We start from the raw sequence: 13,799 nt of genomic DNA on the forward strand, positions 1-13,799 counted from the left end.
TGGACGGTGTGTCTCCACTTGAACAAACGCTGCCATTTGGTGCTTTTTTGAAGTTTTTTGGAGCCAGTAGTGATTGTGACTATGATTATGTTTATGATCAACCAATTTCTCAATAGATGCATTCATTGTTTGATGAAGAAATAGTATAAATAAAACATCAGTAACATGTTTTCATCGTCCTCTCTGTCATCAAATGTCTTGTTATTTTGGCTCAGGAGATAGAGAGGGTCGTCCACTAACCAGAAGGTCAGTGGTTCCATGCTCTTGTCCGCATTCCGAAGATACTGAACCCCAGATTTCCCCTGATAGCCTTATTGACAATCTAGAAAAAGTGTAGTGTATAGCATGTAGAGGTGTGCGTGAATGTGACCTGTGCTGTAAAGCACTTTGAGGGTCGGTGGATGAAACTGGAAAATCTTTAAGTCACTGCAATGTGTACATCAGTCCCTGATTTGATGTCAAGTTGAAAACCAGCAGTACTCCTACTCCCAGTATATAACAACTGTCCTATGATGCTAATATGATGCTAACAATGAACATGTGGTCATATATCATATATTTCTGATGGATAAAGATGAACACCTGTAGCAGCTGTGGATGTTACTCTGTGATTCGCCTGTGCTTTAGATCCCCCTCAGTTTATCCACAGGGATCTTTCTTTTCCCACTGTCCCTGTCCACAAAGCCTCAAAGTGTTGTCGATGTATCATCATGGGCTTTAGGTTTGGGATGAACCATGACGGGATGGGGAACGCCTGCGGCCCCCGCAGCCAGGAGACCGCCAAGCTGATGGCCGACCACATTACTATGAAAACGAACCCGTTCATCTGGTCGGCCTGTAGCCGGGATTACATCACCAGCTTCCTGGAGTGAGTCCGCCTATCAGAAATCTGCAACACCACAAATCATTTGGTAATTAGAGGTTTCAGAGAGAGGAAGTCACTTGGACGTCCATGTAGCAATCTTTGATGGTGAGAGGAAACATGAACGGGACAGAGGGCAAATCAACTTAGTTTGAATCACCTGCTTGTTCAGAATCAGAATCAGAATCAGAATTCTTTTAATTGCCATGTATATTTGCACATACAGGAAATTGCCTTGATGTGGTTGGTGCACTGTACATAAAACAACAATATAAAAACAACAATATAGAACAACAATATATACAGTAAGAGAGTTATGGGCACGTGAAGTTCTAAGGTGGTACAATAACGTTTAAACCAATTAAAACATTACCAGGTATTCTATATTTGACTCTCCCTCCCCCCTCCCCCCCCCCCCCCCCCGTTGTAGCTCTGGTATGGGCTCCTGTCTGAACAACGTCCCCCCCAAGCAGGAGTTTGTGTACCCCACCACGGCACCAGGTCAGGCATACGATGCCGACGAACAGTGCCGCTTCCAGTACGGCATGAGATCTCGACAATGTAAATACGCGGTGAGTGAGCTGTCCACACTTGTCATTCATCTTTCAGCTTCTTTATAATCTGTTATTAACAGTATATGAACATATAGTGCCTTTGTTTTTTACATATTCAAATACATATCTAACTGAAAAGAAAAAACAAGAATAAAAAAATAAGATACAGACATGCACTGACAAACAAGTATGTATGGATGAAAACGATAACACAATAAAACACAATGAAAAAAGCTGTTCAGTTGTGTGGATCTAAAAGTGTAAATTTATTAAAAATTATACAATTTATTTCTAGGGTTCTTATAAATAAATAAATACAATAGTTGGCATATACAAAGATGACCTTGCAGTACCTTTGCTGAACTGCGTCCACTCGAGTGATGGCTCTGAGTGAATGGACATCTGGAACAGCACACGGCTTTATTATTATGGATACTATGTGGTCAGAGCATATGTACCCAATAAAACGTAGCCCCATGTGCTATAGACATTGCTGTAGAGGCAGAAGAGAGGAGTCAGCGAATCCGGCCCTGTGTCTCTTAGTGTATGTAGAAGCACTCTGCAGGTTGTCTGACCATTGTCTTTGTTCTTTCCCTTTTTTATTTTCTGTCTGTATCGTCTGTGTTTTATTCTCCTTTCACTGACACACTGACACACACACACACACACACACACACACACACACACACACACACACACACACACACACACACATACACACAAACACACAGGAAGTCTGCAGTGAACTATGGTGCATGAGTAAAAGCAACCGTTGCATCACCAGTAGCATTCCTGCTGCAGAGGGAACCATCTGTCAGACCAACACAATAGAGAAAGGGGTGAGTGAACTCTGAAAAACAACTTGTTTAATGCATTAGTCTTTTTAAAGGTTGTCAGTGGTGGAGGTGGGATGGGGGATCTGGAGGCTCCAGTCCCGCTGCTAATGTCCTCATCCTGACTCATCTTGGCTGTTGCTTTGTTTGGATCAAATGTTTTCCAATGAAAATATTTGTAAGATGAACTGTTGTAAAAGGAAGAAAAAAAAGATCACCCTTGAAAACAAAGTTCTGTTCCTGGAGCTTTGAGCTTTGCTCTTATTCTTTGTTAGATCTGTTTTCCCTTTGAGATTAGGACTGATATTAGGATATTTGCTTTCCATGACCTTTTGGGTCAGCTCTTTCCATTATTAAAAAATGAAACTCGTCCTTTCTTAGATGTGAAGCTGTTATTGGTGCTGTGTGTTCATGGGTGTATTTTACCACAGTGGTGCTACAAGAGGTTGTGTGTGGTGTATGGGACTCGTCCGGAGGGCGTGGACGGAGGCTGGGACTTGTGGTCGCCCTGGGAGGAGTGCAGCAGGACGTGTGGAGGTGGAGTCTCCTCTTCTGTCAGACACTGTGACAGCCCCAGGTACACACCTAACTGGGACCAGTCTAAACTGTGGTATTATTATTGTGTTGAAAAACTCGACCTGGTGGATCGACTCACACAAAATCTGCTTATTTATACTTTTATAAAGCTAAAGAAACTTAGAAGTGAGGATCATCAAGTAAGAAAGTGTTTTTGAGTGATGCTTCCGTCTTTCTTTCATGCATCTTACCGCTGCGTCATTGTGCTACATCGATGAGGTTAGATCAAATCAATCCTAAACCTAGAATTGCGTTCAGTAGAGCATATACTTCAATCATAAAATGACACAGACTCATAAATATCATTCCTCTAAATATTTTTCACCAAGATCCATTATTTTTTCTCTGAGAAATATAATTTTTTTTAAAGAAAACGTCCTTTCTAGAAAGTGAGACAATGTTCTAGGAACAGTCTCCAATGGGTTTAATATCAAAACTGGAAAATTATCTACATAGTAAAAAGTAAAGAGTAAACTTGACGTACTGATGCAACAGAGTAGATCTGTATTTTGTGCTGACAGTGATTGTACTGAATATTTGATATATGGAACAGAAGGGACTGACATTAAATTCTGTCACTAATCTTATTCCAATTGAACCTCTCTCTCTCTGTATATATATTTATATAAAAATATGTATAATATATATCAAAATGTCTGATATCTGAGTCATCACAAAATTACTAACAGACTTGCTGTTGAATCACAGTCCCCAGATTCCTCATCTTGAACTGATTAAAACTAAGAATGAACTGACCCACATCTGAGGCCTGTGGTCTTTACTTATATCACTTCTTTGCGTCATTTGGCTCCGTGATGTTTAAATTTGTTGAAAGTTTAGCAGGAGCAGCCATTTGATGGTGTCTGGCTCTGGCTACCTTCTCAGCTGTTTAAAAAAAAAAAGTTGTTTTCGCGACGGTTTACGATACACAATAAAGCAACAAACATTAGCCAGACAAAGGCAGACAAAGCAGCGATCGGGAGCCAGCGCTGTGTGCTGATATCATGGAGGTTAGATCTTCTTAAATTGTGATCAGATGTGACGAACTGGCCTGATTCTCTCTTTGTTTGGGTGCAGGCCAACCATCGGTGGAAAGTATTGTCTGGGGGAGAGAAAGCGTTTCAGGTCCTGCAATATTGATGTGAGTATCACTGCTCTTCATCCCTTTTATTGTCATTATCCTTAATGTTTTTTGTACCGGCCACTGGTAGAATGTGTTTGTCGTGCATTTTCTGTGTGTATATGAATGTGTGTACTTGTGTCTGGTTGCGTTACAGGAGTGCCCCGCAGGCTCTCGGGATTTCAGGGAGATTCAGTGCTCCGACTTTGACAGCGTTCCTTTCCGGGGGAAATTTTACACCTGGAAGCCATACAGAGGAGGTGAGTTAGTAAACCTACTGTGTGTGTGTGTATGTGTGTGTGTGTGCTTGCACATGTGTGCCTGTCTACTGTCTCCTACAAATGGCCTCTTTGACCTCTGGATCACAGTCAACCATCGGTTTTATTGGCTTTGTCTGTAGTTACAGCTCTGAACTCCCTGAATTAATTGCTGTGATTTGGAAATGTTGGCCTCCAATGGAGGTTTACTAGACTCCTAATTGGGATATGAACCAGGGGTAGACCCAGAACTCACTGGAATGATTGCTTATTCCATCTGGCCCGGGAACACCTCGGGATCCCCAATTAAGTGAGCGTTGAAACCGAAGGGCATCAAAAAGAACAGCGCTCTTGGCCCCCCCCCCCCCCCCCCCCACACCTCTCTCTTTCTTTCTATATTTATGTCTCTTTCTCACACACAATAAAACACAATGACCGTCTGTCACAGCCAGAATGACCATTAGCACCTACGTCTGTGAGTGACCATTAAAACATCCATAAAGATGTTACGGACCTCAGCCGGTAGGATCCAGCGTACAGAGAGATAGATACTGTTTTCCCTCTGTGCATTCACACAACAAGCATACATACAAAGTCAGGTAGGTTAAGGAGACTGCTATTTATTCCTGAATGCAATTTGGTGCAGATCCAAATAAAAAACCAGATCTAATGAATTAAAATGTGGATTCATAAGGTCATAAGACTGTTGGACCTTGGTGGAGGAATGCGCTCTACTTAGGGTCATTCATATTTAAAATGATTTCCATTACATGTTTCGTTGTACTTCTGTCTCTTTCTCTCTCCCTCTCTCTCTCTCTCTGTGTCTCTCTCTCTCTCTCTTTCTCTCTCCCTCTCTCTCTCTATCTCTCTCTCTCTCTGTGTATGTGTCCATTCGTGCGCAGCGCGAGGAGAAAGTGAAGCAAAGCTGCAGCCTCTCTCCAGTCTGGCTCACAGATGCTGGCTGCAGACAGCCACGCATCCCACAATGCCTTGCAAGAATTCCTTGCTGCTGATGAGCACTACACTGGACGTGAAAGATAAATAGTTTCAACGACATAACTGCCTTTAATCTAGCCCTCCAATAACATAATGGCTTACAGAGATGGCCGGCCAGCCAATTCCAACTTCAGGCAACAAGTGCTCCTTTCATCAAGTCAGCTGATTTTACAATGGAAATCCCTTGCAGCTGTTAAAATAGGAACCGTGCCAGTGACTCTGCCCTGCGTTAAGGCCAGATCACAGCGCCCAGCCCCTTTTCTGTCCTCTGCAGCCCTCTCTCTCTGTCCTCAAAGTCTCCTTCCTCCCTTCACGTGTACCTTCTCTCTCAGGGAAAAGCAGCCTCCTTCTCTTATACCCCCCCTGTCCTCTTTCCTCAGGACGCCTCTCCCTTTCTCCCCCTCTTGACTCTGGACTTTTGTTCACCGTTATGCAATCTCTTTCTCCATTTTTCAACTTTCTGCCCTGAGACACCAGAACAGAGACAGTCTTTCACTCTCATTAAAATACATTTTAAACAAGCTGCTTGGCATTGCTGTTCTCCGTCCAACGGCCTTCACATTCAACCCTCACTCCATATAAAATATCCTGCAAGTTATTACTCACTCACACTCACACACACACACACACACACACACACACACACACACACACACACACACACACACACACACACACACACACACACACACACAAACCCTGCTGCAAGCCATGGCTGCCCTGCCAAAGCTAGGCACCATGGGAATTGTATTTTTCCATGGTCTGACCACTTTATCGTTTTCGAGGCCTGCCAGTGGATACTCTCTCTCTCTCTCTCTCTCTCTCTCTCTCTCTCTCTCTCTCTCTCACACTTTCTTTTTCTCCCTCTCCCACCTTCCCAGTACACATTGTACCTGCCTCAGTGCTGCCAGCACAAACAAACACGGCCCAGACTGATGTCAACAGCCTCTCAAATAGTGGAGATGCTGGCGAGCTGTACAGATGAATGAAGGATATATACCATTTGGCTCGAGAAAACCTTTGTGTGTGTGTGTGTGTGTCATGGTGAGGACAAAGAGAATATAAGAGTGAAGGGGCAAAAATATGCATATGCACGTCTTTATAAAACCTAAAATCAGTTGTCTCTGTTGTAAATGATTGTGCATCTTATAATGTGCTTTATATGACATGATTGCGTTGTTGAGCTCTTCATCACCACTGCTTCTCAGAGAGATCTGTATTGATGAACTAACAATATTCCCCTGTAGCAAATGTCAGTGAGTTTGGAATATGAGTGTCGATTAGGGATGAATATCATTTTTACTCTGGGACACTTCCACAAACTCACTGTTGGTGAGTTGCGATTTGGCAAGTTTAGTAATTTTATGAATGATTTTAACATTTGAAGTTTAGTTTATTATTACTTAGTTTTAGGTTGTTAATGTTGTCAGTTTAGTTTCATGTGTTCATACATCTTTTTGTAAGGTTAGTGGTGGACTCCAGCCACTCTCTTGTACAGTATGTATTTAACAGTGGCAGTTAACAGTAGTTTTGTGTCTGTGTGCGAATGTTCAAGAGAAGCCGGGGCCTAATCACATTCAGCTGCTTGTTCCTCATTTGTCAGCACTGAAAAACATTTCCCACTCCCCTGCAGACTCTGTCTCTCCCTCTCACTCGGTCTTTTCACTGCTCTCTTCATTATTATTCATTGGGACACATTTGGCAGAAGAAAGACTCAAAACCAGTTAATGTGTCAACATGCAACACGCTTCATTCACTCGTGTCTGTGTGTCCAGGTGGAGTGAAGTCGTGTTCTCTCAACTGCCTGGCCGAAGGTTACAACTTCTACACGGAGCGAGCTCCAGCTGTGGTGGACGGCACGCCCTGCCGAGATGACTCCCTGGACGTGTGCGTAAATGGGGAGTGTAAGGTGAGATATGAAGATTGAATGCTCTTGTTGTTTTTTATGCCTTTTACAGCCAGAGGTCGGAGGCTTTATGGTTTTGGGTTGTCCCTCAGCTCGGCCCATTCTTGTAAACGTGATACCTCAATCATTCCTTCAGGGAATTTCTTTAAATTTGGTGTGAGAGTGTAGAGTTGGAGTCATGGATGAACTTATACGAATTTGGTATTTTAAGGTCAAGGTCACAGTGACGAGAACACTTTGAGAGACTCCTTTAAAATCTGGCCTAAATGTTCACTATAATATTGTAAAGTGAACTTTGGTGGTAGAGGGTCAAAGGTCACAGTGGTCTCACAACAGGTTTTTGTCTTCTCGAACATAATATCACAAATCTGCATTCAGGCAATTACTTTAAAGTTCTGACCAGTTGTCACTTGGACTCAAAAGAAAAACTGATTAGAGTTCAGGGGTCAAAGGTCACAGTGATCTCATACAGGTCTGGAAAAAAAGTATTTAGACTGAAACTGCAGAGGCAGAGGCATACAACAGCAGGGCGGTAAGCTTTGGTTTCTTTGTTTTTCTTGTTCTACACATCCATGCAACGCTTTAATTGAAACGTCCTCATGTCAGCTGACAAGCCAAATAGCTCAAGTAGCAGAATATAAGAATCAACACGAGATAGCGTTGCTCGCACTCGCTCTCCAGACTCTGGACAGTCGCCACTGTCGACTTTACACGCGGGCTGTCGATGATCATCATGATCGGCTGCTGAAATGAAAAATGATCTTAACTCTGGCGGTGCTCTCAGATTCCCGTTAACCGATGCTCGCTCTTTAATCCTAAATGATAATGAAAGCAAATCGTCTCAAAGTGGAGACCACCTGGAGCTACAACATGTCCCTGGATCCTACTGTGACAGCAGCGTGACTCAATTCAGGGATATTGATAAAAAAGAAACACCTCATATTAATACGGCTCTGTTTACGTGGGCAAACACGTAAACAGAGCCGTATTGTTTACGTGTTTGCCTTTTGATTTGCAATTTGTTGTGTTATATCTAAAAAAAACAATAAGTTGAAGCTTTCCCATAAAAAACAAATAAACTTGCTGTTTTCTTGATGTCAGAAGATGTTATTTTCAGCCCCCTCACTTAATTTAACTGATGCCTGGGCTCATCCAAAGAGAGGATTTTGTTTATCAACATCCCCTCTCTCTTTCCTCCCCTCCCCCCCCCCCCCCCCCCCCCCCCCCCCCCCTCCTTCACTCCTTCGCTGCTCTTCCTTCTCTCTCCTCTGCTCTGTTCTGGTCTGCAAGAACTCAGTGACCCTCAAGCTCAACTGTTCCTCTGTCTGCATTGCAGACTGGCTCCCGTTCACTGCACTCTTATTATCTCCGTCTCTTTCCCTCTCTGACTCCACATCTCTCCGTTCCTCCCATTTTCTTACTCTGTCCCTCAACTTTTCCCCCTTCCTCCCTCATCCCGTTTCTCTGCCTGCCGTCTAATCACTGCCTCTTCCTCACCCTCTCTTCTTCTCTTCTCCTCTCTCGTCTCACCTCTCGTGTTTTATTCACACACAATACTTCAAACGCGCAGTGGAGAAATCTCTATCTCTTGTGTTTGCAGCCTCATGCTGGCATTTGTTCAAGAGGTGGTGTCTGCCAATGAGAGAGAAGAGAGAAACTGAAGGAGAGAGGGAGAAATGAGGGTGGTAGAAAAAGGGGCCGAGGAACAGATGTTCCGGGTGAACACAACATGCCGCTGCAGACGAAAGGCTCGTCGGCTCCAGTCACTTTTTCCTTGATCTGTCGGACAAAATATAGAGTGTACAAAACAGAGGAACACCTGTTCATTAACCATGTAAATCCAGGTGAAGGCTGTGCTCTCACAGGGATGTCACCTGCTGATCTGTCTCAGCTGTACAGTGTAAGGGACAGATAAGAAAAAGTGAAACCGAGACTTTGTTGAAAAAAAGCTTTTCCTGCTGCTGGTCTGTCGTTTTTAAAAGGAGTTTCTTACAGGCACAATAAAGCTTCAAATATCTTTTATGGTGTCCCTGGCTCAGCATCTTGTGTGCATATATACTCTAATCATAGTTTTGGCTTGCACATTTTCCATGTTGCTTAAAATGTCAGAGGCTCCTGACTTTCTCCTTCACTGTCCGTGAAGCAATTATTAAACCAAGTCCTTGAATCTCTATTGGGGCAGCAGTTCATTCTGATTCCTCTTAACCAAATACAGGAATAGATTTATTCGTGTAAGTTTGAGAAGTTATTAAAGATTATGACAAGTCTCTTTCTTCCAAATTCGAATGAGATGAAGCCAAAATATTGTGGGTAGAAAAAGTTGCCATCTCGATGAAGTCATTTTGAGCCCGAGTCTGCAGAGTACTGATTGGAGTATTGAGCTGTCGAGGTTCCACTGATACACTCTCAGTCAGTCTGAGCTGTCAATCATGATGTTTCACCCCATTTTTATTGCATAGAAAAACCCAAAATGATAATTTGAACATATATCAGTGAGATAAGAACAACCTAAAATGACAGAAACCATCGTCATCCACTAACATGGAGGAGGTAGGGTTTATGACCTTTTCCGCAACCCACCACTAGGGGTTGATTTATAATATATAAAAATACTACGATTAACCACCAGAGCACAAGACAAGACTCACTGTTTCGAAGATGTTTGGTTAACTGTAATGTATGAGAACCAAAAAGCATGAAATCGGATGGAAAAATAGATTTGACATTTTCTCTCAATCAACTCAAGATTGATTAAGATGTAGTTTGAAAGTCAGTTTTAAAAGCAGCGATTTGTCACCTCACTTCATATTCTAACTGTTCAATAAAGATTATGTATTTTGTCTGTAAAGTTGATGTTTGAACTTTAATCATTTTAATCTTTAACGTCACAAATGCAACAAGGGGTTAATCACAGTTTCAACGCCGGCTATAGTCTTGAATTATGATCTAATCAACATAAAAGTAATAATAAACTTAAGCCTCATTATCCCTTTCTACAATAAGCAACTGTCAAAGGAATATATGAGTATGAGAGCCGTTGCCTTTCATTTTCTGCCATTTTGTTTAGGTTTGGTTCGCTGTTAAAGAGTTTGAGTGAAGCCACCTGCTTTGCTCATCATGAAACTTATTTATGTCGACAGCTATGAGTTTAGCAACCAAAGAGCATTATGTCTGCACAGGATCACAAAACACATCTGGACTTACCATCTGATATTTCTGTGTTTGGGAAAAAGTGGTCTGGAAGACATTAGATGTAATCCCTCAGCCCGGCCCCTGACACCTCTCGACTTACTGACTGTGCCCCTTCACCCGTGGCCCCGAGTGCCCCCCCCTTACCTGCTAACCCCCCTCTCCCCTCTCGCAGCACGTAGGCTGCGATCGCATCCTCGGCTCCGACGTTCGCGACGACCGGTGCCGGATCTGTGGAGGTGACGGGAGCAGCTGCACGACTGTGGAGGGCCTCTTCAACGACTCGCTGCCCGAAGGAGGTAGAGACATAAAACACTCCGGCCCTTTTCTCACTCTCCCTGTTATCACATTCATTTACCTTTTGGGAGCGGTTTCCACAGAGATTTCTGCTCATGTTGATGAAGATTTTTCATGTGTCCTTCATAAGCAGTTGGGAAACATGGTTCACTTTTTGACTTCAGCTTTGGAATGGCTTCCCCTTTCTTCTGAGAATCACATTGCGTTAACATGAGGCCTTTACCTTGAGAAGTTATGCAACATAATTCTCCTTTGCCAAACATGTGCATATCCAACCTTTGGACTCTGATGCTTCGGATTGTGAATGCATCTTGGAAAAGCTGCCTCACCCATTGAGTTGGGATACCCCGAAATATTCAAAGTCTATCATATGTTTGTCTGTTCACATGTGAAGCAGCGTGCCTTCACATTTATTTATTGGATTGAGCACATAGCTGCAAAAGCAATTACATCCGCATTGCTCAGCAGCTGTTTTGCTCTAATGAATGCTGAGAGATACACAATGTACATCAGTTGAGAGTTAATGCAGCCCAGATTTTATTTGTATTACAGATAAAGTCGATAAATTCCTGGCTAGTCCTTTAACGTCCTGTTGGCAGGCCTTGGAAAAGCATCAGTCAGTTTTTTTTGTAGATTATTCATGGAGATCTACTTATACTTATGCATCCTCTGCATATAAATTCACCGTTTTGACTTCTACTTATGGGAGTTAGAGAGAGCATGTAAATAGAGAAAAGAGTAGGGCCCAGATTCAATCCTTGAGGTACACCGAAAACTTTACAGACAAGCCATGATTCTACAGAGATAATTATAAGTCAAAGATTATATCATGAACATAATTAAAACTGGATTATAAATTGATTGAGTCAAATGATGTAGCTGGTGTTAGATGTAGTTAGATGTAGCTGGAAGATGTAGCTGGAAGTGTTAGATGTAGCTGGAAGTTAGAGCAGGTTGTTTGACACACATTTGGAAATTTAGACAAAGCTTAACACATCTGTAGATTAAGATGAATGTATTAGTTTGTATATAAACAAACCAATATACTGAGGTCAGATTGATAGCATACACAGATGTACATCATTAATTTCCAAGCGAACCCAAGACCTCTAAGTACACAAAAAAATTAAACTCTAGCACATTAACAAGCACACATGAATATGTACAAATGCATACCATAGTATGTAATCTAATATATATATATGTATAAATATATACATATATATATACGCATATATAAATATATCTCCAGCCGCCACCCACAGACACGTGGAAGACAGATTTAGGTGAGGTCCAACCAGTGTGGCTTGAGGTCCGGCAGCCGCCATATCTATTCTAGGTTACATTTCTCACCACAACACCAAACTCCAGAGTCTCTCACCCAACTGTCAACACCACTCACCCCCTTCCAGGATTCCACATGGGGGACACACCCTGAGCAAGCAGCCTTACTTTGGACCACAGTGACCAGGCCAGTTTGTCAACCCCAGCTGAAGTCTCAACCACCCTCAAAATATCTGACATTGTTACTGGGTTGAAAAAAGTCAGTGAGTAAGGCTGAAGTCGTCGGTTGTTTGGTCTTGAGTTTGGTGGTCTGAGGAGGGTGTCAGTGGTCAGGGCTGTTATAGTATAGAAAGCTGTTCTACTTATTTTAGTCATAAGTTTGGATGGATTGTGAGAATCTAGTTAAAAAAGAATTTTCAAAAGACGTGAAACATGGGTTGATATTTATGGACTTTAATTTCCTAGTAGGGATCAAAGTTCTCTATCTAAAAACCAGTTGACTGATTGATGCAGCTCAAGTGTATAATATCCCAAATACTCTCTTACCAACACTCTGATAACTTGGTCACAAGCTACAGTACAGCCTGATCTCATCTCTGTCCAAATTCAAACTCCAGGCCTCAGGGAACTGAAGGCTAGTGCTGACCTCATGCCGATTCATAACTGGCAGAATCACTCATGTCTACAGCGAACGTTTTTATTTCTCTGAACTCCTAAAGCACCTCTCGTCTCTGCTCCAGTGATTTAAATATGGTCTGTCTCCTGGCAGAGAGGGCTGCAGAGTGAACGTGAGTAAACGCTCATGCAGCGAGGCACAATATCCTGATATCATTAACCGAGTTTCCCAATCGCAGAAAAGTGAAAAGTTGAAGTTCCTTAAAAGATGCTGTGCTCTCACTGTGATCTCAGCTTAGATGTAAAAATGTCCCTTTAACTCTCTTTCCATCTGTCCAGCCTGTGGCCGTTGAAGGCGGTGAGGGGTTACTGCTGTGTCATGGGCCAGGGCTTTACAGCTCCTCGGCACTGTTAACAACATAGCTCCTCTGATTGATAACAGAAGAACCTCACACCCTCGCTCCGTGTGTATCGGGTCTGTGAAGCCAACAAAAACCCCTCAAACTCGGCCCCTCTGATCTTCCGCGCCTCCATCTTGAAACCCAGAGCCAGTGTGACCTCTCCAAGCTCCACAAAGAGGTCATAAGCCAAACCTCTCCTTTCCTCTTGTGGTCAAAGCAGTGGAAGGAATTATATTAGTCTTCCTTTTTTTTTTTTTTTTGTTCCCTCTTCGTCCAGTGAAGCTGAAGTTATTTAAGGGCAGAGCTTAGAAAAGCAGAGTGAGGCAGGGTGGAGGTGAGATGAGCGTAAAAAGAAAAGTTACTTAAACAGATGGAGAGAAGAAGAAGAGAAGAGGGGACGAGCCGGCTCTTGGCGTGGTTCTCACTCTCTAACAAAGAGCCGAGCGGCTGCGGCCGGCTGCCCAGGAATGCAATTGGAACCTCAAGCCTCTGCTCAGTCCATCGATGTCCCACAGAGCTAAACACTTATAAGTCGCTCCCCTGATCCCCAGCGAATAAACCTCAATCGCTTTGTTTTCATTTTTTGGAGTTTGTGTTGATCTGTGTCTGTGTGTGTGTGTGTGTGTGTGTGTGTGTGTCTCAGGTTACGAAGAAGTGGTCCGAATCCCCAAAGGATCAGTGTTCCTCCACATACAAGAGCTCAACATCTCCCTCAACTACCTTGGTAAGATGATATTCACGATAGCTTTGAGTGTAATAGCCTTTCAAGGGAACTAGGGAAAGAAATATGAAAACTATGACAGGAACCTGAAAACTGCTGCTACAATGACCAATCTTCTAGAATTGTACATAGGCAGAATCGAATGTCGTCTTTAAAGCTTTTGTCTGGTCTAAAGAGGATTTCCTACG

At 42.8% G+C, this 13,799-nt stretch overlaps 1 protein-coding gene across 1 annotated transcript in view; it reads left to right on the forward strand.

Annotated features, from left to right (window-relative positions):
* The window catches only part of adamts10 (ADAM metallopeptidase with thrombospondin type 1 motif, 10), a 35,326-nt gene that overhangs the window by 13,048 nt on the left and 8,479 nt on the right, over window positions 1–13,799 (forward strand). Inside the window, exons 8-16 of the mRNA XM_053430791.1 lie at window positions 722–868; window positions 1,293–1,434; window positions 2,148–2,255; window positions 2,681–2,826; window positions 3,903–3,966; window positions 4,103–4,205; window positions 6,974–7,107; window positions 10,469–10,592; window positions 13,534–13,614. Of these exons, the coding sequence (XP_053286766.1) occupies window positions 722–868; window positions 1,293–1,434; window positions 2,148–2,255; window positions 2,681–2,826; window positions 3,903–3,966; window positions 4,103–4,205; window positions 6,974–7,107; window positions 10,469–10,592; window positions 13,534–13,614 (1,049 nt within the window). The remainder of the gene's footprint in view (window positions 1–721; window positions 869–1,292; window positions 1,435–2,147; window positions 2,256–2,680; window positions 2,827–3,902; window positions 3,967–4,102; window positions 4,206–6,973; window positions 7,108–10,468; window positions 10,593–13,533; window positions 13,615–13,799) is intronic.

The sequence above is a fragment of the Pleuronectes platessa genome, chromosome 9 (genome assembly GCF_947347685.1).
Source record: "Pleuronectes platessa chromosome 9, fPlePla1.1, whole genome shotgun sequence".
Taxonomy (NCBI): domain Eukaryota; kingdom Metazoa; phylum Chordata; class Actinopteri; order Pleuronectiformes; family Pleuronectidae; genus Pleuronectes; species Pleuronectes platessa.